At 45.7% G+C, this 26,280-nt stretch overlaps 2 protein-coding genes across 7 annotated transcripts in view; one reads left to right on the top strand and one right to left on the bottom strand.

Annotated features, from left to right (window-relative positions):
• The window catches only part of LOC147431377 (putative LRR receptor-like serine/threonine-protein kinase At1g67720), a 100,646-nt gene that overhangs the window by 34,216 nt on the left and 40,150 nt on the right, over positions 1 to 26,280 (bottom strand). For 5 of the 6 annotated variants that reach the window (XM_086493987.1, XM_086493984.1, XM_086493982.1 and 2 more), the window contains 9 exons: positions 18,717 to 18,843; positions 18,087 to 18,158; positions 17,936 to 18,004; positions 17,786 to 17,857; positions 17,614 to 17,694; positions 16,100 to 16,344; positions 15,619 to 15,830; positions 14,608 to 14,731; positions 14,221 to 14,283 (listed from right to left, as the gene is read on the bottom strand). In XM_086493987.1, coding sequence (XP_086350113.1) covers positions 14,221 to 14,283; positions 14,608 to 14,731; positions 15,619 to 15,830; positions 16,100 to 16,344; positions 17,614 to 17,694; positions 17,786 to 17,857; positions 17,936 to 18,004; positions 18,087 to 18,158; positions 18,717 to 18,843 — 1,065 coding nt within the window. Of the gene's footprint in view, positions 1 to 13,217; positions 13,308 to 14,220; positions 14,284 to 14,607; positions 14,732 to 15,618; positions 15,831 to 16,099; positions 16,345 to 17,613; positions 17,695 to 17,785; positions 17,858 to 17,935; positions 18,005 to 18,086; positions 18,159 to 18,716; positions 18,844 to 26,280 lie in introns of all 6 variants that reach the window. The other variant, XM_086493986.1, reaches the window with a different exon arrangement.
• LOC147431378 (uncharacterized) lies at positions 20,435 to 23,141 on the top strand. The gene is made up of 2 exons (XM_086493988.1): positions 20,435 to 22,978; positions 23,094 to 23,141. Exons 1-2 carry the CDS (start codon positions 21,026 to 21,028, stop codon positions 23,139 to 23,141), a joined length of 2,001 nt encoding a protein of 666 aa, XP_086350114.1. The 5' UTR covers positions 20,435 to 21,025.

Genomic DNA, 26,280 nt, shown 5'->3' with positions numbered 1-26,280 from the left:
TAAGGTGGCCTTGAGTGACCAACTTGAAGATCTGCCTAAATTGTGGCGAAGTTTGGATCTTGAGGATACATCTCGTTGAGAGATTCTAGTTCCTCATGATAAATTGTTGTTAGTGCATTGATCTTTGGACGCCTGGAGAGAGATCTGCAACTGCATTCTTCGTTCCAGAAGTATGTAAAATCTGAAAATGGAACATTGAAAGAATGTTGGCCCATCTCATCTGCTTTTCTGATAACTTTCTCTGTGTGAGAAAGTAGCGAAGACTTTGATGATCTGTCTTGATAATAAAATCAGCTCCTAACAGATAGTGTTTCCAAATGGAAAGAGCATGAATTACTGCCATTAACTCTTTCTCGTATATGGAAACATGCAACTCTGAATCTTTAAGACGCCGACTTTCATAGGCTATCGCGTGACCCTCTTGGTTCAAAACTGCTCCTACACAATCTCCAAATGCATCGCAGTATACCTCGAAAGGTTTGCGAAGATCAAGGACGGTGAGAACAGGTCCATGACTGAGTAGATACTTAAGCTTTTCGAAAGCTTGTTTTTGTCCAGACCCCCAATGGAATGGAATCCGCTTCTTTGTCAAGTCATGGAGGGGACCTGCTATCGCGGCAAAAGCTCGAATGAAACGACGATAATAAGAACAGAGGCCAAGGAAACTTCGTACATCATGTACTGTAGTTGACGTAGGCCATTCTACAACTGCTTGAATCTTATCAGGGTCCATTCTCACCTGATTGTGAGATACTAGATAGCCCAAATAGTGGATTTCTTTTAGAAAGAACTCACTCTTCTTAGCATTCACAAATAATTTGTGTTTGCGTAATTCTTCAAACACTAAAGCGAGATGCTTTTAGTGTTCGTCTTCCGTGTCTGAGAAGATTAAGACGTCATCAAAGAAAACGCCTGTGAAGCTTCTATATGACATCACTAAGAATTCATACAACCAGAAGGTTGTTCTAAATAAAGTCTTATGCACATCCTGAGGAGCTATGCGGATTTGATGATAACCGCTCTTCAAGTCTATACGACTAAAAACACTTGCTCCTTGTAACTTGTCAAGAATGTCGTCAATCCGAGGGATTGGAAATCGATTCTTGATTGTGATCTTGTTTAGAGATCTATAGTCTATGCACATGCGGAATGTGCCATCCTTTTTCTGTACTAGCAAGACAGGTGAACAATATGGAGAAGTACTAGGCCTTATTAAGCCCTTCTCCAAAAGTTCGTTAACCTGCTTGAGAATTTCCTCTTGCTGCATTAGACTAACTCGATAAGGGGGCTGATTTGGAGAAGAACTTCCTGGGATCAAATCAATTTTATGATCCTCAAGTCGAGGAGGTGGGAGTTCATTTGGAAGTTCATCTGCAAAACAATCTTTATAACTTTCTAATAACTTAAGTCTTTTTTGCTCTAAAGAGGAAGAAAGTTGTGAAATAGACACATCTCTCTCTCTTGCAAAAATCAAGTACGCTGAAACACACTTTTTCATTACTTTCTTGATGGCAATGTGATTGGCGATAGGGATACGCCAATCACCTGCATCTGCAAGTACAAGATACTCCTTTCCTTTATGAGCAAAGGATAAGGTTTTCTGAACATAGTTAGGAATGGGATGCATCTTGTAGTGCCAAGGCATTCCTAAGATAACATCGCATCCTTCAAGTGAAGCTAGTAAGAAAGACTCTTGATCCTTGTAGTCGTCGACCTTTAGATTCAACTTCCCTATGATTGGAGTAGAGTTTGAGTTCTGCCCTTTGAAAGCAGATTGTGCTTGAATAGAAACTCTAAAACGATTGAGCTGCAAGTTCAGGTCATCAGCTAGCTTGGTAGAGATGAAGTTGTCTGTACTGCCATGGTCAAACAAAATGAAAGCCCGTTGGTTGTTGATGCACCCATGCTTTAAGAAGAGCTCTTTCTTTTCCATCCTTGGTTGTATTTCCCTGTACATATGGGACTGCATTGGAAGAGGGTGGTTGTGGAGGTTTGGTAGGATAGTCACCCTTCATATGACCAACTTGTCCACACTTGAAGCATCTTCCTTCACTAATGTAAGTTCGCAACTCAGCAGGAGAGAGATATCTCCCTTTCTTGGGCTGATTTGGCTTTGCTTCTGCTTCGAAGGCGGTTCTTTTCTTCTTTTGCGAAGAAGAAGTAGAGGTAGGCTGCTCATGGAGAGCCTTCTGCTTGGCATGGTAAGTGCTTTGCTCCATCTTCCTGGGAGTACCCTTGTCATGTATTCCATCAGCTATGCGGGCTGATTCCATAAGTATCTGCAAGTTACCTCGAGGGTAAAGCTTCATAGCCTTTTGCAAGGCTTCATGGAATCCTGCTTCAAACTTGCGCATCTTTTCCGAATCGTCAATCTTCTTGAATAAAGTGACTTTCCAGAGAACGTCCCAAAACCTATCCACATAGTGTGGAACAGTTTCGTTCTCTGACTGTGAAAGTCGATCCCATTCTTTCTTTACCTCTTCCTCATAGTCTGGAGGAAGGAACTGTGTGTAGAACTCCTTCTTGAAAGGAGTCGAATCTTGGGGTTTACGATCTTCCACGATAAAGGTTAACCACCAACTGCTGACGGTGCCTTTCAGGTACATACTAACATGGCGAAGCTTGGATCTTTCTTTAAAATTCCCTTCAGCAAATGCAACTTCGAATTGGCGGATGAAAGCCAAAGCTTTGTCATTATCACGCCGTCCATTGTAGGTGTCGAATTTCACATCTTTGTCTCCCGACTTGAATGTTTCTGCCTGTGGTGCTTCCTCTTATGATGCTCCTTCTTTCTATGCTTAGACTCCTTATGGACATGAGTCTTTTCCCTTGAATGCACTTCTTGCTGCGACGGATCGTCAAGAAACATGTCTTCCGGAGCAACGATGTCATCCAGATCCTTCATGAAAGAGAATTGACGGGAATCATGGGGATCTTGCTCTTGAATCTTTGGGTTCAACCGCACATGACGTTCTAGAGGTTTCCTATGCCTCTCGTGCATACGGGAGGTTCCAATCAAAGGATCTTTTCTTGGTTCTGGCGCCTTTGGGTTCTGCGGGATTTCTCCCGACCCCATCGGCGTTTTCTCCTTCCCTTTCTCAAGAGTATGGAGAATCTTTTGGACCTTTGGATGGGAGAGAGCTTTTTGCAACTCTTCCACCTGCTGTTGAAGGAGAGAGAACTCTATCTCGCGTCCTCCCATTTCTGCAGTCTGCCAAGAGTCGTCAATCCCTTAAGGAAGAGAGAGATGACCTTGCTCCGATACCACTGTCACAAAAATACAGAAGCGTAAACTGACGTTTAATTGCACTTCAAATACTCAAAAGAATTAGAAAGAGAGAGAAAGCTTGACACTTCATTGGGGACCAGAAGATGGGCTGGTCCCCCCCCCATAAAGAGAATATCTTTATTACTAAGGGAGAATCTTTACAAGCACGGGAACGGGGCAAAAGCCCGTCCTCTATTCTTTCTTGGCCTTTTTTTGCTACTGACTGAGAGAGTAGAAGAACTGCTCTCTGACTACTGAGAGGATCTATCCTCTTCTACGAGATTTTGGGAAGCTCTCGTAGGGGAGAGTCTACCTTCCACAAAACTCATCGGAAGCTCTCACGAATGAGGGTCTATCTTCCGCTAGCTGTGCCACTTTGGACGTAATCATTCCTGCAATTAACCAACCACAGAAACATGCAAAACACACACACATACGCTTGCTGTAATTTTCTGCACATAACCAGAAATTGTTACCTGAGCGTGTTCCAATGCCAAATTGGAGGTCCTTTTCGCGAAGGAAATGCTCCAAACTTGGTGTATGTGTAGAGTAGGTAGTGGGGAATGAGATTCTATTAAGACTTTGCTGAAATTCACTCTAATACAAGTGATTAGGGGCTGAAAACAGGGAATTTGCAGCAGCTAGACAAGGGAGAAAGAGAGTTTTCTACTACTTTACGCGATGAAACTTCTCCCAAAGCTGCAAGCAACCATGAGAGGCCTTGTTCTAGGTGATGGGTGCTCAGAGGCTCCACATACACCACAAGGTGCTGCTCTCAAGCTTCAATGGAGAGCTTCACTGCGTAGAGGATGGTCAACTTGGGGGGGGGTAGTGCATTGCCAACCTAGCAAGAGGGGGAGGGGCTGCACTCTTATAGCCTCCCAGAAGAGGGGGCGCTAGCATGAAGAGAGAGAGAGAGAGAGAGAGAGAGAGAGAGAGAGAGAGAGAGAGAGATTGCATGGAAAAGTGTGCCACTTGGCACACTTACTTTAAAATTTAAAAACCATTCAACTTTTGACTTTAAGAATCCTATGCTAGTTAATGAAATGTGCAATTAAGTGCACAACTGCACACATAGATGCAACAAATGAAAACGTTAGCTGCTCCCTAGCGCATTGCCGTGCCAGCAATGCTCTGGCATTACCTGTTCACACTTGTCCGGCCATTTGGTCCAGCGCAAATCATTTAAGAATAACTTATCCTAAGGCCGTAAAATAATCAAGCCTTAGGGTTAATAGTCTAAGGACCCCATCTCATTCCTATGCTTGCACTAGCGCGCGTAATTTTCTGAGCCTGAAATCTGAGGCTACTATCTACCCCTTTATTGAAGACCCGATTTTCCAATCACTAGGGCTTCAGGGTATTTTTCTGCTAGGGTCTCCCTGAGGTGCTCTGGCCCAAACTTGGGCGCACCTGAGGCCCCAGAACCTGCTAGATCTATTCTAATGTGCACACAACTAATTAGATAATTCTTTTCTCGTAAATAAATTAATTATTTACAAAGTCTGACATAGTTACACCAGATGCCAAACAATTTGCGGACGAAGCTTGGAGAGTGGGTAAGCCTAGTATGAGAGGTTAATGAACCTTATTGGCTGTTGCTGTTGCGAAGGAGATAAGCGGGTGCTTGTTGCATAGTATATGCCAAATGATATTCTTGCAAGATGGAATGATGAAGCACAGCAAAAAGAGAGAAGGCGAACACAAGTCCGTGGCGGAGAAGAGCTGCCAGTGGCAGACTGAGCGGGCATAGCAACAGTTGAAGGAGTAGCCATTCGCTATGTAATAGCCCTATTGGGCAGTGCCCCAAGGAGGCTGGCGATAGCTGATAAAGCGATGACACACACACATGCACTCGTCATCAACAATATGGCATCCAAGAATCGTCAACGATGACGTCCCTGAATGGATTTTTCTTCTATTTTTTCAAAAAAAAAGCTTCATTTAAAAACTAAATGACCATTTTTTAAAGCTTTGAGGTCGTTCCCACACGGTTTTTGCTTAACAGTGGTTCATTAACGATGAACGTTGATCCTTACAAGCATGGGTGTGTTGAAACATGTTAGCATAATGATTTATGATCTATATGCTATTTTTTGTTTTGTTTTCGGAGTCGGGTAGGGCACGCCCAGCCGCTCCCCTCATACACCAAAAAAGTATACAAGAAGAACGACCAGGACTATGCACCCAGAAACCGAAGGCAGACGCTTTTGTCACTAGTTTCCTCTGGACTACGAGAGTCCAAAATTATGTACACTCTTAGGGCCATAACTAATCCCTTGAGAGACCCATTTCGCCAACTTGATTTGGGCGTGACAGCGACCAAGTACCTCTGTTCAGAGGCCCAGGTACTGCAGGACTTGCTTCGGTCTTCTATCATTTTGTGTTTGACGCTTACAAATGTGACATAGCCTTCCTTCAAAGTCAAAACATGAATGCATATTGATGTGTATGTCAACGGACACAGCCGATAAATTTGTATTCGCCTCCATGTAAGTCAAGAAGTCTATGTCAACTCCATATTGTGCCGGATTAGACACTACCCATGCAGTCGTCGATGCGGTAAGATCTTCCCTGTGACAAGCCCTGTTTTGTATTCCGCTCTCGTGAGGTTACTCAGTAAACCTTAAACCCAAGGTTTGGGAGTAAACCAAAAACCCCGCATGTTGGTAGCTCTGAAGTAGCACCAAGTTATAGTAAAACCTAAAACCCTTGGTTGTGAGAAAACGTAAAACTCACAGTTGACGAGTATACCAAAAACTCCTGGGTTCATAAGAGTGTAACACTTAGTTCAAGGGGGCGTATGACTATTTCGTAAACCTAGGATAAGTACTCTTGTGATCCATGGTGATGAATCATATTGAACCACCATGATGTATCAAGTACTAGACCTAGAAATGAACTTATGATGAAGATTATGCCAAGTTTGGCTGAAGGGGGTGATTGTTGGGGTTAGCCCAACTTGGGCGGTCAATTGTGTGTGAACCCATTTGTAATGCCTTTATAAAGCTCACTAAAACCTAATGATAACTCTCTTTTCAATTGCTCCATCAGTGCCTTATCCCCTATCTCCTCTCTCACTCTCCTTGCTCAATGTCTGTGCGTGGACGTGTAGGCTTCAAGCCCTTGTCTCTCAGAGCTTCCGCTCCCTACAGTCTACAAGCCAGCTTTCCGGACAACCTTTGGTTTGTACAAATATTTGGTCATGCCTTTTGGACTTACAAATGCTCCAACAACATTGAACCGAATTATGGATAGGATTTTCAGAAAGTATCGATCTTTTGTGGGCACTTTCTTTGACGACATTATAGTTTTATTCAAGAATGAAGCAAAGCACAAATATCATTTGCTACAGGTCTTTCAAGCATTGCGGAAACATTGGTTATAAGCGCGAAGAAAAGTGAATTTTTCTTGCCCGAGATACATTTCTTGGGTCACATCGTCTCAGCAGAATGAGTACAAATGGACCCGGCCAAAATTGAGACTATTCGCAATTGGCCCGACTTAAGAATACTCATGAAGTTCGAAGCTTTCTCGACTTGTGCTCTTATTATCGATGGTTCATTCGAAAATCTGCAGAGATGGCTTCTCCTTTGCATTTACTGACTCAAAAAAGGAGTCCCTTTCACGTGGGGACCAACAGAGATTATTGCTTTCAGACTCGCAAAGAGAAATTGACTACCAGACCAATGTTGGCCTTGCGAGACTTGCAAAATCCATTTGAAGTTTACTGTGATGCTTGTGGTCGTAGTCTGGGAGAATGTCAGGCCAAAGGCCAAGGGGGCTCAGTACAGCTAAGAGTCGAGGGGTTGGGCAGGCCAAGGGCCAAAGGGCATAATGATCTCCTCCCAGCCTCCCTACTTATAGCCCTTGGCTCTAGTAGGCAGGACCCCTTACCTTATGCCCTATGGCCCTTGGCCTGCCCAACCCTCTGGTCTCACATTTACAAGGCATGCCTTTATAGGGCATGGATGGGTGGAGAGTTGCAGGCTTTAGTCCCCTCTATCTCATACGAAAAAGTTTCGAGTAATGTCAAGCCAAGGGCCAAGGGGGCTCTTTATGGCTAAGAGTCGAGGGCTTGGGCACGCCAAGGGCCAAAGGGCATAAGGTAAGGGAAAGTATGTCAGGCCAAGGGACAAGGGGGCTCGGTACAGTTGAGAGTCGAGGGCTTGGGCAGGCGAAGGGCCAAAGGGCATAAGGTAAGGGGTCCTACTTACTAGAGCCAAGGGCTATAAGTAGGGAGGTTGGGAGGAGATTGTTATGACGGTCCACCCTTTGGTCTCACAGAGCAGTTTTGATGCATGTCATTGCTTACGGGAGCAACATGTTTTCATGCCCAGAGATGGAAGCACAGATTTATGAGAAAGAGCTATTGGCAGTTATCCATGCTCTTACACAATGGCGACGCTATTTACTTGGAGCTGATTTTACAGTCTTTACAGATCATCAGAGTTTACGCTACTTCTTGTCGCAGAAGCAGCTTTCGGAAAAGCAGACGAGGTGGGCTAACATCTTGTCATAGTTTCATTTCCATATAGTCCATGTACACGGACAGAAGAACTTAGTGGCAGATGCGTTGTCTTGGAAGCCTTTTGGGGCACGCATTTTCTATTGAAAGAGGCGCCAGTCTTTGGGGCCAATCTCTAGGCACGGAACTACGTCGGGCCATGTTGACTCAACTGAACTGTGATCTAAGTGTGATTCTCTTGTGTGTCGTGCAAGATTCTAAATTGAAGGTGTCCCAGTCTGTTACAGGGCGACTCCGTCGTCCCCGGATAAAGGGGCCGTCTCGATACGGACAAAGACTACTACAGAGGATCCGCACCATACTAGCACGACACAAGAGGCGCCAGAGTGCTCACCTGGAGAACATTGATGTTACTCTCGGACACTGATGTTCTTTTTATCTTTAATTTTACTTCATTTTATTTTGTACCCAGACAATGTATTAGATCTGCCAACATTGTATCAGTTTGGTCTCATGGGTCATTTTGGCCTTTTGAAGACGTTTAATATAACATTTCATTTCATCTCTCTCTCTCTCTCTCTCTCTCTCTCTCTCTCTCTCTCTCTCTCTCTCTCTCTCTCTCTCTCTCTCTCTCTCTCTCTCTCTCTCTCTCTCTCTCTCTCTCTCTCAGGAAAGAACAGCGAAGGAAAACTAGAGCTTTGCATATAAGAGTAACCGGTCTAAAAGACCGAGATGATGTGGAAGGAGATGTTGAAGAACTTCTCCGCATGATGGGTAGTGAGGCTACTCATACAAAGGCATGGAGGGTGGGGAAGAAGACACAAGGCAATGGGGAGACTACAAAAGGGAGAGCTTTAATCATCCGTTTCCCATCCATGGAGGCAAAGAAGGACTTCTTGAAGAAGTGTCCTACACTAAAGAAAACGGGCATATTCCTTGGAGATGACCTCACACTCACACAGCTTGCGCATATGAGAGAGGTAATGCCAAAGATTCAAGCGGCAAGGGAGAAGGGAAAGATGGCCTTCTACAGAGATGGCCGGGTTGTGATTGTAGAGCGGCACTCCACATGACGGTGCGAGACCCATGGGACCACACTCAAGGTTGCCACGTGGAATTGTAATGGATCTATGCGACTTGATGTGGGCGCTTTTGAGGATAGTTTCAGGGGAAGAGACATCGTCTTCTACTCTGAGACACATCAGGCACCTGGGCACTCTATGCCTCACATTAGTGGATATAGATGGGAGACTGCCTATAGACAAGAGACACGATCAGAGCACATAGGGCGGGCATCAAGAGGAGTGGCAGTGTTATTCAGGGAGGAGTTGCAGCCATTGATACATATAGCCCGCAGAGACGAGCAAGCTAGGTACATGTGGGTGAGACTGAGAGCAGAGATAGACAGATATCTTTACATTGCTATTTGCTACTTTCCCGCGAGCACGTCAGTGTATGCACCACCCAGAGGAAAGTCCCCTTTCTCTATTTTGGATGATGACATATGGGAGTTCTCTAGAGATGGTGACATCATCATTCTAGGGGATTTCAATGCTAGGACTGCCCATCATCAGACAGTATTTTATGATACTTCAGAGGAGATGCTGAGAGAGCTGGATGCCGCAGAGACAGGCCTATCCAGACTATCACAAGATAAAGAACACACTGAGTATGGACAACACTTGATAGACATGGGGACTGCACATGGATTGGCCATCTTGAATGGCCTACAGAGATTTCCCGCTTCAGAGGGTTTTACATGCTTTCCACACAAACATGGAGCTAGCACAGTGGATTATGTCATGGCACAGCCGAGCCTCATCTCTAGTATCCAGGATCTCACGGTTGGACCCAGACCTGTTGGTGTAGCAGTGGATCATGTTCTTGTGTCAATGACCATCTCTTTTCAGTTTAGTGTAGCACACAGGCTACGGACAGTAGCCCCTACTCGCTACACCTTCACGCGGGAGACAGACTCTGTATACATAGATGGGATCTACAGACGCCTATGCACAGAGGAGCCAGGGCGACCTCTGGAGGAGCTTACTACTATATTGACACAGACACTACATGATGCAGCAGCAGAGGCATACCCACATACCCAGCCTAAGCAGAGACGCCGTTCGGGGAGCATGCCCCAGAACAGTTGGTATGATGAGGAATGTCGGGACACTAGAGCTAGACTTCAGAGGGAGGTGCTTTTGGGGGACATCACTCACAGACAGTCACAGATTGACTTCCGACGCCTAGTGCGGCGGAAGAAGAGGGCATTTTTGGCTCGGCTAGAGCACGATCTATATCAGCTATTCTTGAGTCAGGACTCACGTGAGGCATGGCGGCTCCACCCCCCCCCCCCCCCCCCCCCCCCCCCCCGCCATCTCTTCTACAGAGGACTAGGGCCAGTACGCATCATCTCTGTACACAGTTCCTGAGCAGCCCCCCCTTCCCGACCCTCGCGATCCATGCCCACACACATGTGCTTTTTTCACCGCGGAGATGGTGAGGAAGGCCATTCACAGGATGAGGACTGGGAGAGCATACGATCATGATGGTTTAGTGGCTGAGCATTTCACGCATGCCAGAGATCTACTAGCAGAGCTTCTAGCGGTGATGTTTAACCATGCCATGTGTGAGGGCTTGCCTGATATTTGGAGCCTATCTACTATTGTACCTATCTTCAAGTCGGGAGACCCTATGGAGCCTGGGAATTATCGCACTATCATGATTGGACACACATTGGCACGGTTGTACACATCTATTCTTGAGCAGCAGCTGAGTAGATAGGCAGAGAGGGAGGAGATACACGCAGCCGGGCAGGCAGGGTTCAGGAGGGGTTTTTCTACTCTTGTTGACCATATCTTGACACTCAAAGCCATCATTGAGGAGCGTAGATCGCGTGGGAGACGGATCTATTGTAGCTTTGTGGATTTCCGCAAAGCATTTGACACAGTGCCTAGAGCTAGATTGATGCGCAGATTACAGCAGATGGGAGTACCCACAGAGCTCATTTGGGGGGTCATGGCATTATACAGGTCAGTAGTGGGGCAGGTACGCACCTCAAAGGGTCTATCCACACCGATTCACTCCACTATTGGGGTGAAGCAGGGCTGCCGGCTCTCTCCTACTCTGTTTGGTATGTATGTGGATGAGGTTTCTAACTACATTGAGAGAGATGGTGATAGAGGTGCACAGCTGGCAGGGACATGGATTCCATTATTGTTATATGCTGATGATATTGTGTTGATCTCCGACTCTCCGGAGGGGATGCAACGTCACTTGGATGCTTTGAATAGGTTTGCCCAGGAAAGTGGTTTGTCCGTCAACCTTGGTAAAACCAAGGTCATGGTATTTAATACCACCCCACAGTGGATCAGGAGGTCAGCCCTAGCATTCACATACGGCCAGGAGACTGTGGAGTATACAGATGCGTACACTTACCTCGGAGTGGTTTTTAGTGGGCCAGCATTCTCATTGAGGAGGGCAGCAGAGACTAGACTGACCAGAGCCCATGCAGCATTGGGTAGATTGGAAAGGATGTGTTCACAAGTTCAGTTTCAAGAGCCTCGGACGAAGCTCTGGCTCTTTGACACTCTGGTGGCTTCTGCATTGCTTTATGGAGCTGAGATTAGGGGACCTTCATTGGATCATCACGGGAGGACATGCCGCAGTGATGGATGGGGGGACATGGAGAAGCCTCTCGTCTCTATGATCTCGCGGCTCATTAGAGCCAAGGCCTCAGTGCCACGTGCTATTGTTCGAGCAGAGCTAGCGGCCCCCCCACTAGTGGTTGAGGCGCTCACCTGATCTGTCTCCTTCATACACCGCATGTGGGAACTTCCCAGAGACAGATATTCCCGCCTTGCACTTGAGTCCTCTCGACAGTTAGCCATGCAGGGAGATACAGCATGCTGGTATGGGGAGATGACATCATGGTTTCAGGCGCATGGGTTCAGCATAGACAGATTGCCTCCCTTCCAGTACTCACTGGATGCACCCTCTCTGACTCTTACACAGTCCGAGATCACCAAGCTCATCCGTCAGGACTTGACTCAGCTAGACACCAGGAGGACATGGATACAGCCAGCACAGGACCTGGGCACGAAGATGGCTTTCTACAAAGAGCATCTCCTCAAGCTTACGGTTGATGGTTTTGTGACGAGGCCCAGATACATGGACACCCACTTGTCTCATGGGGTACGATGTGCTATCGGCCAGATACGCACATCTTCACACCAACTGCGGATCGAGACTGGGAGATACAACGGAGTACCAACAGAGGCCAGGACATGCCCCCTGTGTGACATCGAGCCTAAGACAGAGTTTCACTACACATGCCATTGCCCCGTGTACTACGAGATACAAGGCCGCTTCCATTGCTTGTTCAGAGAGGGCTTTGGACCATTCTCCAGAGTCATGTAGTACGAGGATCAGAGATGCTTGGGTTTGTTTTTGCTCGAGCTACGCAGACACACAGAGGGCCTGATGAGAGGAGAGGCTAGCCAGTCTCAGAGACAGATCACAGATTTCTTTAGAGCGGCCACTGGACACCCGGAGGAGTTACTACCACAGCAGAGCTCGTCGTCTCACACCAGAGGCACACTGATCGATCGAGCGACTGAGCTGGGGAGATCCAGACGCCCACGACTGCGGAGGACTACACAACATCGGCGGAGGCTACATCAAAGGATTCGGATCACTTTGGCTCGACATGCACGACGCCCGGTCAGACTACTGACCATGGAGGAGATTGATGAGATCCGCCAGCGACCAATGCTGGATCTCTTGTGATCTAGCTATCCCAGCTAGCTGCTTAGTTCACACCTAGTAGTTTAGGATTCCATAGTATTTTATTGTGACATTTGTCATTTCATTTTTGTCATCTTGTTACTCTGACTTTGTATCACATCCACCACATTGTAACTTTATGGTCTCATAGGTCACTTTGGCCTTTTGAAGACGTTAATATAACATTTCATTTCATTTCATTTTTTCTCTCTCTCTTCTCTCTCTCTCTCTCTCTCTCTCTCTCTCTCTCTCTCTCTCTCTCTCTCTCTCTCTTTATATATATATATATATATATATATATATATATATATATATATATATATATATATATATATATATATATATATATACAATTTGTAACATGAGATTGTATCCTACTTGCCTACTAGCTTCATTACCTATCCTAATGGATTTTTTTAGTATCTAGGATGTTTCCTTTCATCCTTTATGTATGATTGTACCACATCTATACAATCTTAACTTTTGGATCATAGGTCATTTTGGCCTTTCAAAGACGTTAATATAACATTTCATTTCTCTCTCTCACCCCTCCACACCCCCCCCCCAACACACACACACACAATTTTTTAGTAAAGATCTATTTTACTATTGATGGGAACCAGCAAAACGGTGAAAACACATTAAGAATATTGCATTGCTATCCAGAGTATGAACTTAAAAGTAGTCAAACTAAACCTCTTAATTTTGAAGCGAAAAGTCATCCAAAAGATTGAAGTTAACTGATTGACACAAAGAACTTTTGAAAAATCCAAGACAATCTGCATCCTACAGATGAAACATGCAGAGATTACGAGATCTCCAACTGTCCAAAACATCCATAATCTGACCAAAGTGAAGAATGGTATGTACTGTAAAAAGATAACGAGACTTCACCAAATAACCAAAAAGGATTCAGACTTTGAATGTCCACTTTCCATTGGGCTGCCTCACTCTTTTAATGGAATCCAATAGTCTGATGTGATGTAGCCTTTTAACAACAGGTTGCTGGTCTGGACCATAGACGTGGTCCCTATAGTGGGCCCCACTGGTCTAGACACAAAAGGTAGGCTGATCCTAGGTTAGTGGTCGCTGATCTAGAGCCTAGAGGTAGTCCTTAGTCGGTCCACTGGTCTAGACAGAAAAGGCAGGCTCAGCCAATGGTTTAGGTTAACTTTCAACTTGGCCTTTATATGTTCGTTTGCGGATGAGCAATCGGTTATGACTACCTTCATATTGGCATTGCTGCATTGCCTACCTTTTGTTCCTTCAAACTCCAAGAGATCCTTTTCGCTTCTTTTAGATGTCAGATTGACAGTTGTTACACTGGTCTGAGTGCAGGATTTTGCTCTATACATCATCTTCTTTGTGGGTCTTCCCTCCTCCTGAGGTTTCCCACCAGTAATACAAGTATCACAAAAAAAAGTGTGCACGCGTGCACGCGAATGAGCTCCGAGAAAAGGACGTGGGCAAGAGCATGCAAGAGGGGGGGGGGGGGGGGGGGGGGGGGGGGGGGGGGGGGGGTTTTAAATGTCGATAGCAGCAATGACCATCTCTTCTTCACGTTCATAATACACATGTTATGCAATGGGGGTTCACTCGTTTTCTCTACCGCTAAGAAGTTGAGAAAACATTTTCATGGGGAAATTATGAACTACACATATTTCTTGTCAAAAGGATAAAGATGGCATTGTATAGTCACCTTCAGCAGCGTCCACAGCTATATGAAGTCGATATCTCCATGCAGTAAGATCAGGCCCTTTACCTACACACATGGGAAATCAAAAAAACACATCAAATGGCACTCACTATCATGTAACTGACTGCTTATAACTTCAAGCCTAAAGTGGTACAACTCTATATAGGGAAGAGATGTCACATAATGAAATGCCGCAAAGTGCATATTTGATTAAAACATAACCACAGATACACTATGTGACAAAATAAACTTCAACATGTGCTAGAAATGCTGCCTTGATCAGAAAAAACAACCAAGAACAACAATTCAAATTTTCCCATAAGTACGACTTTGAGAGCTATGAATCCTTATAGTTAAAACAACTGCGCTGGAAGAAGAATCGATACTTGCCCTTTAAGGCATCAAATAAGGACCCATTGGCCATATACTCGTAAACAAGAACAAGTTGACTTTCTGTGCAATATCCCACTAAGCTGACTAGATTCTTGTGATGAACTCTGGATAATAATTGCACCTGAGAAAATGAAAAGTTGCAAACAAAGTTTAACTTTCCAAATCTTGAAATATATCTTTTGCACAGCTTTAAGAAAATAACTATACTGTTAATGAAGCAAACCAAGTTCTTATATTGACTTTCTGGTATTTTGGACAAGAAGCAGCCATCGTGTGCAGGGTTCTATGCGATTTTTTCTTCCAATGTTTTCCAAGCCATCCCACATGCGGGCCTTAACCTGTAGACTTGGTTTATATTGTATTTATTTTATGGGAGAATTACCAAAATACCCCTGAAAATTGTGAAAATTCCCAAAAAAACCCCTTAAGTTTTAAAAATTCCCAAGAATATCCTTGTATCAAATTTGAAAAGGTTGCTCCTGAGTCCCATTTTTTGGCATACCTTATTCTGTTTGACAATAGAGATCTATCTCCAATTGTTTCAGACACATACACACATATAGACATATACACATGCATACATATGTACACATAAAAGAGGGATTTTTGTCAACAGATAATGAACTATTTCCTCTTGAGAGCCAACTAAAGTCCTACTTCTTTCATCTTCTGGTGAGGGACAAACAATCTTCCCATGAACAGTTGCAAAAAAAATGTTTACAAGATGAACACGGGGTATTTTCGGAATTTTGCAAAAATCTAAGGGCATTTTGGTAATTTCCAGAAATGTCAAGGGCATTTTGGTAATTTTCCCTTGTTTTATGGAGTCCTGTGCCACCATTACTATACTCTCTATGTGGCAAAGAAAGTGTGTGGTAGTTAAGATGGAGAAGGAGCAAGAAGGACATTTAGTCGGCCCAATCTATCACAAATTACCCCTATGAATACCATCATTATCTAGTTTTAAAATGAGCAAACCTAAATATAAGAGTGTTAAAGCTGAAACACCTCATTTATAAACTCCTGCTCTCCCTGGCGTGAATCCTTTGCTAGAAGCTTCACAGCAACAACCTTCCCATTCTGTAGCACTCCATGGTAAACAGGACCGAAACCGCCTTTCCCGATCATCCTCTCAAAGTTTCTGGTCATTGCTTTAACGTTGCTATACAAAAATTCTTGAGCTTGGCTTGAACTGCCAAAAAGTTTGGTATGTGGAAACACTACAAAAGGCAAAAAGAAATATTAATACAGAACCAAAGTCCCCTTTTTGGTCTTGTGCATGTGCATAAAGACATACATTTCCCATTTTGTCATGAGATACATATCTTGTAGATTTGTGCATATGATATTTCCACGTAGGTCATTACTGAATATGAAGGTCACTTTCTGCTGGAGCCAGTGCATAAATAGTCAATACTATGGGCATAAAAAGCTCGTATGTGGATATCTAAGGGGAAGAGAGGAAAACCTGAATATATAGAAGGCTTACCGCTCTCACGGTTGTCTTGGATTCTAGCTTGTTGTGAGGAGCCATTAGTATCAACTACAGTCTTCTTCTTGTGTCTCACAACACAAAATATGAGAGCCCCAATAGCAGCAAGAGCAGCGATTGCACCCACAGCTGCAAGGCCTCCTACTAAAGCACCATTATTCTTCTCCTCCTCCTGACTAGCCGTTGCCTTACAAAACTCTTGACTGTTGTTTGCATCACATATATTTGGGTTCCCTGCAATACTGCAATGAAAATGTAATGAACAACTTTCTCCAATTGCAGATCTTATTTATTTTTTCTTTTCATTTCAAGAATAAAACTCTTGCCATCAGCATGAAATTTCTATATCAGACGTAACTAGAAAAATGAACCTCAAGTTGAAGGTTTCGAAAAATTCTAAGAACCCCAAAGGGAACTTGGTGACCTTTTTTTTTTAAAGCAACATATTTTATTATATTTGATCGTACACACAAAAGCACAATATAAACATGGAGTATGCAATTCACCACAAATTGATGAGACTGTGAGACAATAGCCAACAAGGCAGTGCATACTCCCATCTAATAAATTCCTTGCTCATCTCCCAAAACATCGGCTGATAAACTTCCGGCCACATTTATCACTCCACCAAATGCTACATAAAATCCATGGAGAGCTTCTACAAATCTGCCACAATTCCTGAGAAATCCCGAGGGCACTGTGACCATAAAAAGGAATCTTCGAGCCATGTATCTCAACCATCCAATGCAAAAAGGGAACTCATCACTTCCCTCCCGCTTGAAGTCAGACAATCCTACAAATTTTGCAGGTCTGTGTAACTTGTCATGAACATCGTCAAAGGTAATGAAGTCCCCTCCAGCATTACACATTCACATCAGGCAAGGCACTATCTATACATCTCCAGAAGTTGCATCTTGTTTGTCTATACACACATAGAGTTTGAGAATTCCTGCACGGTATTTTCGACATGAAAGGCCATCCACATACCTACCGCCATAGTCATGGTCATGTACATTATCAAGCCATATCATCGCCACAACAGTGAGTACACCTACACTCTTGGTATGTTATTAGTGGCAATCTGTCGGTATATGTGCCTCTGTCCTGCAAATATGTTTCAACATTGGAATATACGCATCTGATATATGATGTGCATGCAATAATAGTACATCTATTAACCAAAATGTATAGAGCTCTTCCCTCTAGAAGCTTGCATCTACACTAATGACAGCCAACCTAATGTAGAGCCTATTCATTTTATGGCTCATACAGAGTGAAGGGGGTGAACTAGTGCAAGCAATTGAATGATCATAAAACTGAAACCTCTCAATGAGAGCTTGCTTCTAGTTATATTCAAACACATTCAAAGGTATATTGACTCCCATTACAAGCAGCAAGCAAAATGCTGTGCAGAGATTAAACAGACACTAATATTTAATTTAAGTTTCTGAAAAAAAAATCAGCATCAACCATGTGACAAAAAAGCATGTACAGGTAGTAAGAATACAAACCTGAATTTAAGGCCTGAGCTCGATGCCTTGCTTAGCAGCTTTACTGGGATCTCTCCGCTAAAGTTGTTATTGTCGAGAATTCTGGTGTGTGAAGAGAGAAAAAGAATATGGATCAGACATGAGACTAGGTTAGAACACTCAAAAAATCAGCTCAAATATATCTGGACTGTACAGTGTATTGAGGCTGGGTAATTCTGCTAAAAATTCAGGAATTGGGCCAGTCAAATAGTTTCCATGTAAGTCTCTGTATTCAAGACAAAAACGTCATTCACTAACATCAAATTTAAAAAGAATAATAACATCTGGAAACGATCTGGCTTACAAAACTTGTAGATATTGAAGTGTCCTAAGGTCAGGAATTGATCCAGTAAATTTGTTTTCAGCTAGCGACCTGCAGCATTCAAAAGTAGGTTATCATCTTGTTCAGTATCTAATTTTCAGGATGTAGGTTAAAATTACTTTAGTGAACTTACAGTCGAACAAGAGCCTTGAACTTCTCAAACTCAGCAGGTATTTGCCCACCTAAATCATAACGGTCCAAGGATCTACATAATGAAAAAGCAAAAGAGACACCGTGCATTTTAAATATTATAACCAAATGCACTTTGTGGGCATTTTATGCCTAGATGAATCCAGGATAAGCCCAGATTCACCCTTAAAAGAAAGTGCAAGGTATAGACCCATGGTAGTCACCCACAAGACAATATAACCATCAGCTCCATCATGCATGGTGTTGACTAAATACCACGACATCCCCACTAACGTCGTCAGTGCCCAATAGTGGGTATAGAACTAGGTACTAACATATGCTCCCAAACACAACACACACACCACACACACACACATGAGCAATACATCAACACAAAGTTCAGCGTACTGAGTTTCTGTCATAACTCCGGAGATCAAGGGCAGACTCAGCCATAATGAAGCCTAGCACTAAAACAAGCATTAAATCGGAAATTAAATCATATATTTTACTGCTGAATATCAGAGCCATGCACTGAAATCTTTCCACAAAGAACAACACTCGTTTTACAAAAATAAAAGTGAATTAAAATTTACCACACTCAATTCAAAACCCTCCACAAAGAGAAATTGCTTACATATTTGAAATATAAGGCTGCAAATCGCTGGTGCATGAAAGCCAGTTGTATGCATAAGGAAGACATGGGTCCCCACTCCAACTCCCCAAGCTTGGAAAGACACTTGTGATGTTTCTTAAAGTGTGAACTGAAAATCAAATATAGAACATTAATACAAGGGGAAGATAATGGATCTACCCTCTTTTCATCATTATATCTCAATAAAAATCTAAAACTGTTTTTATTTCATTTGTAAGGTCAGAAAAGGCATATGCATCGGTATGCGGGTCCAAAAAATGGCTCAAACTTGAAAATGATCTTTGGACCTGCATGTACCGATCCATATGTATTACCAAACCATATGGCTGACTTGCACATAGCACGGCAAATGAGGGTTTTCAGTGGTGGCACTTTTGTTTAGGGAAGAGCTACATTCCATGAGCCAAGTAGTTTCTGCGAATAGCAGGCCTCACATATGGATTAAAGTGAAGAAGACATGGTATTACATAGTGCTCTAGGGTCATGTGTGAAGGCTTCTTAGAGAGCAAAGTAATAAATCATAGTGCCTATACACAAACTACCTACTTACCGTAACAAACTTGGACACCCCAAGTCTAAATTCTGTCGCGACACAAGAGAGATTCACTTAAAACACTTCACAATTTAATTGATTCGACACGGCCTGGCGTAGTTCTGTGCCAAGAGAGATTGGCCCCAAAGACTTGCCCCCCTTTCGGTATTTCTTTTTGTATTAATCTTTGAGAAAAGTACAACTCTCGTAGGGGACCTCCGCTCTCATACTCTGCGTCCAGATGCTTTAAGAAGTGAGGCCCCTATGGGTCCTTTTATTCTTACAAGGGATGCCAAAAGCAGAGCCCAAAAGCAGTTAAACTCAAAAGCAAAGTAAGCAATCAGCGTAGTTTACAAAAATTCCGTACAGCTATCAGCACAAAAAGCAGAATTCTGTATTGTTCTGCCACGTCAGCAATCAGTGCATCTATACTACTCTACCACGTTAGCATGCCACGTCATCTGTCAATGCAAATCACGAGGGTCTGTACTGCTGTCCACGTGTGTATCCGAGCAAAATTGCCACGTCATCAATTTGTGACACACCCCCCTCTTGAAAGAATTGTAATCGCCCTCGATTACGCCTACAAAAGAGACAGAGGCGATAAACCATTTCAACAGACACAGACTCTAAGTACCGATGCACTAGACACGACACATCTAGCACTTGTATAAAGACGACAGTCACACCACTGCACATGACATCACACGACAAATCAATCACAGAAAAATTCATTCCAAATCTACGACCATGACTGCCAACAACGTATTTAGTAACCGCGCCTAGATCCATCCTGAACCTCACTGATGTCGGATTAACTAATCCTTATTTTGATCATGTCATGTTGGGATCCTCGTGAGAGGGAGCTTTTTCGCGTGCGCCGGCGGTCCCTCCTTGCCCCTAGCGCCCCCACATGGGCTGTCCCTCATGCGGCCCGGCGGTCCACGTTCCCATTTCTAACCTAACTCCCGCTAACCTAACTTCCCTCCGTGGACGGCACTTGAGGGGGACCGAGGCCCCGTTTGGTGAATTGCCCCTCTCCGCAGCCATGCTCCCCGCGGGCCAAAATGACGACTCGTGGACCCGTCGCTCCCGTGGACAAAACACGACTCCGGGAGCCCCCGAAAGACTTTATGCAAGTGAGAGCCCTGCTTGGGCCGTGGCCGGGTCCCCGGGGGTCCCGTGGTCCAAAACGGTCCGGGACGCACCCGCGGGGCCGTTTCGGCATTTTGATCAGTTTTTGGAACCGCGGCTCCTTGACGGGACCGACGGTGATTAATTGAGAGGGATTTCTACCTCAAGGCCATGGGGCTTGGGTGGTATGCCTGAGCGCCCCGAATTAAAGGACTTATATGGGAGTAGTACTCCACTCTTGGTGAACCGTGCGCATCCTGCCGGGTAGCTAAGAGGGGGCCGGTTGTTTAACCGGAGCCGGGGTGGCAGTCCTCACGTCCATAAAACCATCTACCCATTCTAGGTTGGAGTTAGGTCAACCCACTCTTCAGAGGCGCTGGAGAGGCCTCCGTCCCTTTTTGTAATCAACTTTTTGAATCAATACAAAGCGCCCGTCACGGGCTTGTTTCTACAAATCTTGTCTCGCGCGTCCCTTTGAAATACTTGCTCAACTTATTGTGAAGTCGGCTAACTTGTGTTCAAGTGAAGGATCGGCGAACGCGCGCGGCCCCTAAGTCCCATTTACGGGCCGCTCTCCAGGGCCCCGTAACACTTGGTATCAGAGCTAGAAATTCAAAGCTGGCCTATGCCTAACAGAGGGGGACAAAGACCCGCCGAAAGTGACTCCAGCATCACTCCCCTACCCGCTGCAAGATTAGAAGAAATCGCAGCGGACGGTGTAATTGACTCTTGGGAGTATTCCAGGTGGATACATTCGCAAGGGAGACTACAACGCCTAGACCGTATCAGCAAAGCCAGGCCAGAGTTTGAGTCCGCGCCTTCGTCACCCAACACGATGAGTCACGCGGATGGAGACTCATTTCATGGGGAGAGGAACGACCCTCCCCGCGATGACAGAATGGACAGGTGGGAGGCTATACTAGAGTCTCAAGCCGCGCTGGTCCAACAGCTCGTACAGGTAAGTCTGCTGAATGCTCAGAATGCCACAGCAGACAAAGGAAAAGGACCGGCAAGCACGTCGGGAGCACCCGCGAGTGGGAGTGATGGGATGGGGAGTTTCAAGCCTATCAAGCCCACTCCCTACTCGGGCCAACGGGACTCAATGATACTGGAGAAATGGATCCGCGACACAGAGAGTTTCTACCGCACAAGCAAAATGGAAGAACACTTATGGACATCCGTGGTGTCTCATTTCTTAGCAGAGGATGCTTACAGTTGGTTCCTCCTAGAAGAGAGGAAAATCCCCTACATGTCATGGACCCGCCTCAAGGCTGAGATGCGGGACTACTTCGTTCCGAAGAATGAAGACTTCAGACACTTAGACAAATGGAGGGCCATCACCCAAGGCGAAAGCAAGTTGCAGGAGTACGTGTCCAAATACAGGCAGTCCATGCTGAAAGTGGAACAGATGACTTGGGAGAGAGTGAGACTCCATGGTTTCCTCTATGGGCTCAAAGACTGGGCCCGTAGGGAGATCGAAAAGCAGAATCCGGTCGACTACATGGCAGCGCTGGCCATGGCAGAAAGGCTAGTGGACTCCGACTTGCGCCGAAAGGGGGCCACCAACACGAAGTCTGGGGGAAGTGGGAATACCCCTTCCAACTCGAACAAAAATCAGTCTTCAGCTGGGCCTCAAAGAAGTGAGCCCGCAGGCAGCTTGTCAAACCAGCCCCGACTGTACGCGAACTTTCGCAATAATGCGCCAAGCAGCTACAGCGGCTCGTCGAGTAGTAGGAACTTCTCGGTGAACCAGCCTGGAGGGGCTCCTCAACGGACGCTGCCTTGGAGGGCGAATCCTTCCCGCCCATGCCGTAACTGTGGGGGTCCTCACTGGGATAATGATTGTCACAAAGCTAGCTCTCAGTCTCGGGCTCACTCCGCTTGGGCCAATGAGACCAACGCTGACAGGACAGGATCGTCACAAGTGCAGATCACTGAGATCACGGAGCAAGAGTCTGAAAGTGGAAACAAAGAGTCTACCGAAGGGACGGTCCGTGTAGGAGCCATCAAAGCTTCCCTACACTGCCTGGCAGCTCGTATCAAACCGATCCCAAATATGTATGTCAAGACGGTGATCAACGGGCAATCACAATTGGCGATGCTCGACTCGGGAGCGAGTCACAACTTCATCTCACCATCATGTGCCAAACGCTTGGTAGTAAAGACCTGCAAGCCCGGAGGAGGACGAAGCATCTCAGTGGGCTTCGTACAAGGCGAAGACTCGAACACCGCGATGGCGTACGATGTGGCGGTCCAAGTAGGTGAATGGCGAGCCAAAGTGGACTTCATCGTCGTACCCATGGATTCCTACGACATGATGTTTGGCCTGGCCTGGTATGACTCCTATGTGATGGGGTTGTATGCCAAGGGCATGAATCAACTGATGCTGGACATGAATGGTAAGGGGGTGATTGTCCCGATCATCCGACCTATGGACACGCCTCCTGCCCGCAAGACCACTCAAGAAAAAGCTCCGCCTAAGCCACAACCTTACGTACCACCTCAAGCCCGAGGGCAGGTGAACGCAGCTCAGACTAAGACACCGACGCCGACGAAAACGGAAAAAGGGAAGACTCGAGTTAGCTGGGATGACCTAGTCCCAGACTCAATGTGGATCTCGCCAAAGCAAGCAGAGAAGGCTCTCAAACAAGGGGCCCAGGTTCACTGCTGTGTGATGAAAGTAACACTAGCAGATTCAGACGAAGAGTGCACTATCGGGGATAGTCGCATCATCAAGGTGATTGAAGAATTCAAGGACGTGGTACCGCCGCAGCTTCCAGCTGGGCTCCCACCTAAGCGAGCAGTGGACCACAAGATTGACCTAGTGCCTGGCCATTCGCCGCCAGCCCGTCCACCCTACCGAATGGATGCCACACAACTACAAGAACTGAAGAAGCAACTAGGAGAACTACTTGAAGCAGGTTTTATCAGGCCCAGCAAGTCCCCTTACGGGGCCCCGGTGCTTTTTGTCACAAAGAAGGACGGCTCATCCAGGCTCTGCGTCGACTATAGAGCCCTGAATAAAATAACCATCCGGAACAGGTACCCTCTGCCGCACATGGATGATCTAACAGACAGGTTGGCAGGGGCAAAATACTTCACTAAGGTCGATCTGCGATCAGGATACCACCAGATTCGGATCGTGGACGAAGATGTGCACAAGACAGCTTTCAGGTCACGGTATGGAGCTCACGAATGGCTAGTGCTTCCTTTTGGCCTCACCAATGGAGTGGCTACCTTCTCAGCTGGAATGGATACAGATTTCGGCGACATGCTGGATGAATTCCTCATTGTGTACCTGGATGACCTGCTAATCTACAGCAAAACCTTTGAAGAGCACGTAGAGCATGTGCGCCAGGTGCTCCGCAGACTCAGAGAATGCAAGTGGTATGCAAAATTGGAAAAATGCGTCTTCGCAGTACAGGAAGTGGAATTCTTGGGCTTCTTGGTCACTGCAGATGGAATTCGCCTGGATCCTAAAAAAATTGAGGCCGTGGTGAACTGGCCCGCCCCTCGAACAGTTACACAGGTACGCGAGTTCGTGGGTTTCACTCAGTATTGCCGAAAGTCCATCAAAGATTTTTTGAAGATCATGGCTCCCATAACAGACACCACCAAGGGTTCGCTAGCGTTCAAGTGGACAGATGAAGCCCAACGAGCTTTTGAGCACACCAAACAAGTAATGTGTTCCCTACCGGTACTTAAGCTCCCAGAATTCGACAAGCCATTCGAAATTCACACCGATGCCTCACGCATCGCGCTAGGAGGGGTACTAATGCAAGCTGAAAGACCAGTAGCCTACATTTCGAAGAAGTTTACAGACCCACAGAAGAGATGGGCTACGCACGAGCAGGAGATGTATGCAGTGGTATACTGTCTTGACCAATGGCGTCACTACGTATTGGACAAGCACACTAAAGTATATACAGATAATGTTTCCCTGAAGTATTTCCAGACACAACCTAAGCTCTCTCACAAACAGAGTCGGTGGCAAGATCAGCTAGCAGAATATGACATAGAAATCATCCACAAGCCGGGCAAGCAGAATGCGATGCCAGATGCTCTCAGTCGCATGCCCGAGGTTAATGCAGTCAGCGTAATAAGCAGTGATGAAGTACTGGATCAGATTCGCGAGGCCAGTAAGACAGACCCCACAGTATTACAGATGATGCAGAGTTGGCGACAAGGCAAGACCTCCGTGGGGCTGTTCGACTTGCGGGATGGGCTATGGTATGCTCATAACCGCGTGTATGTACCAGACGATCCTACACTCAAGGCAAAACTACCCTGGGAAACCCACGACTGCAAAGTTGCAGGACACGGTGGGCAAAAGAGATCCTTTGACAGGTTAAGCCGCTATTTTTTCTGGCCAAAGATGCAGGAGGATGTGGTGGAATATGTAAGAACTTGCCCAACATGTCAGCTAGTCAAGGCACAGCCAATAAAGCCGGCAGGGCTTTTGATGTCTATGCCTACACCATCTCGACCCTGGGATGTGATAAGCATGGACTTCATTGTCGACTTACCCGAAAGCCACGGATTCACTACCATCTTCGTGATCGTGGACTACTTTTCAAAGCAGGCGCACTTCATTCCCGCAAAGCCGCCCCTTACAGCCTACCAGACGGCGCGGCTTTTCTTCAAGCATGTCTTCAAGAATCACGGACTTCCACTGGCCATTGTTTCGGATCGCGATGGGCGATTCTTAAGCGACATGTGGCGGGAGTTATTCAAGCTCCTAGGCACACAGCTCAGGTTCTCTTCGGCCTATCACCCCCAAACAGATGGGCAGACCGAGCGAATCAATCAAGGCATCAAAGATTACATCCGTTGCTATGTCCAAGCAGATCAAAAGGATTGGGCAGACTTTCTGGAAGTCCTTGAGTTTCAGTACAATAGCAGTGTGCACTCGGGGACAGGTTACACTCCATTTGAACTAGCTACAGGAAAAGAGGTGATTACGCCCATGGCACTTGCTTCGGGCACTATGCATGCAGAAGATCAGGATGCTGAGCAGTTTCTGACGGCTTGGCAGAAACGTTTGGATGTAGCCAGAAAGCACTTGATGAAGTACAAAGATAAGTATGTAGCCCGACATAACGAAAAAGCACGAACAGAGTTCTTTCAGAAGGGTGACTTGGTACTGGTGAGTGCCCAGAACATCAACCTTCCCGAGAACTTAACCCCCAAATTCAACCACCGTTTCTACGGTCCATACCGGGTACTGCAAGATTTCAACAACGTCTCCTACAAGCTGGAGCTACCTTCCAACGTCAAGATCCATAATGTTTTTCACATCAGCCTACTCAAACGGTTTCAGGTTGATGGGAAATACGGCCGCCATGTGCCTCTACTCGACAAAGGAGTAAACCCTTTTGAGCCAGAAATTATCATCAAACACCGCTTCAGGCGCAACAACCTTGAGTTCTATGTCAAGTGGAGAGGGCGGCCAATGTCAGATTGCACTTGGGTGCCAGAAGATAGAGTCATTGCAATGGATAAGCAGTTATTGCTCCGGTACTACAGGATTCCGGACCTCAAACACATGCCTAGGGCATAGAAGACCACAACCATGTACAGCAGTAGTATAGGATGCATTAGTTCAGCACAGCTATGCTCAGTTTTTTTCAGCAGAATAAAGATGCGTTATGCGACAATTATGCGATGTATGCACTATGTGGTCAGATGATTTACAGTCTTGACGAGGACGTCAAGTTCCTTGAGGGGGGGGAGAATGTTGGGATCCTCGTGAGAGGGAGCTTTTTCGCGTGCGCCCCCACATGGGCTGTCCCTCATGCGGCCCGGCGGTCCACGTTCCCATTTCTAACCTAACTCCCGCTAACCTAACTTCCCTCCGTGGACGGCACTTGAGGGGGACCG

Source organism: Adiantum capillus-veneris, chromosome 21 (genome assembly GCF_014529385.1).
Source record: "Adiantum capillus-veneris isolate H3 chromosome 21, ASM1452938v2, whole genome shotgun sequence".
Lineage (NCBI taxonomy): Eukaryota > Viridiplantae > Streptophyta > Polypodiopsida > Polypodiales > Pteridaceae > Adiantum > Adiantum capillus-veneris.
This window is presented reverse-complemented; position numbering and strand designations above follow the sequence as displayed.

Coding starts and splice junctions, on each gene's coding strand:
- LOC147431378 (XM_086493988.1), top strand. CDS start 21,026: ATGCCTAACAGAGGGGGACAAAGACCCGCCGAAAGTGACTCCAGCATC. Junction 22,979..23,093: donor CGGAAAAAGGGAAGACTCGA/GTTAGCTGGGAT, acceptor TAACACTAGCAG/ATTCAGACGAAGAGTGCACT.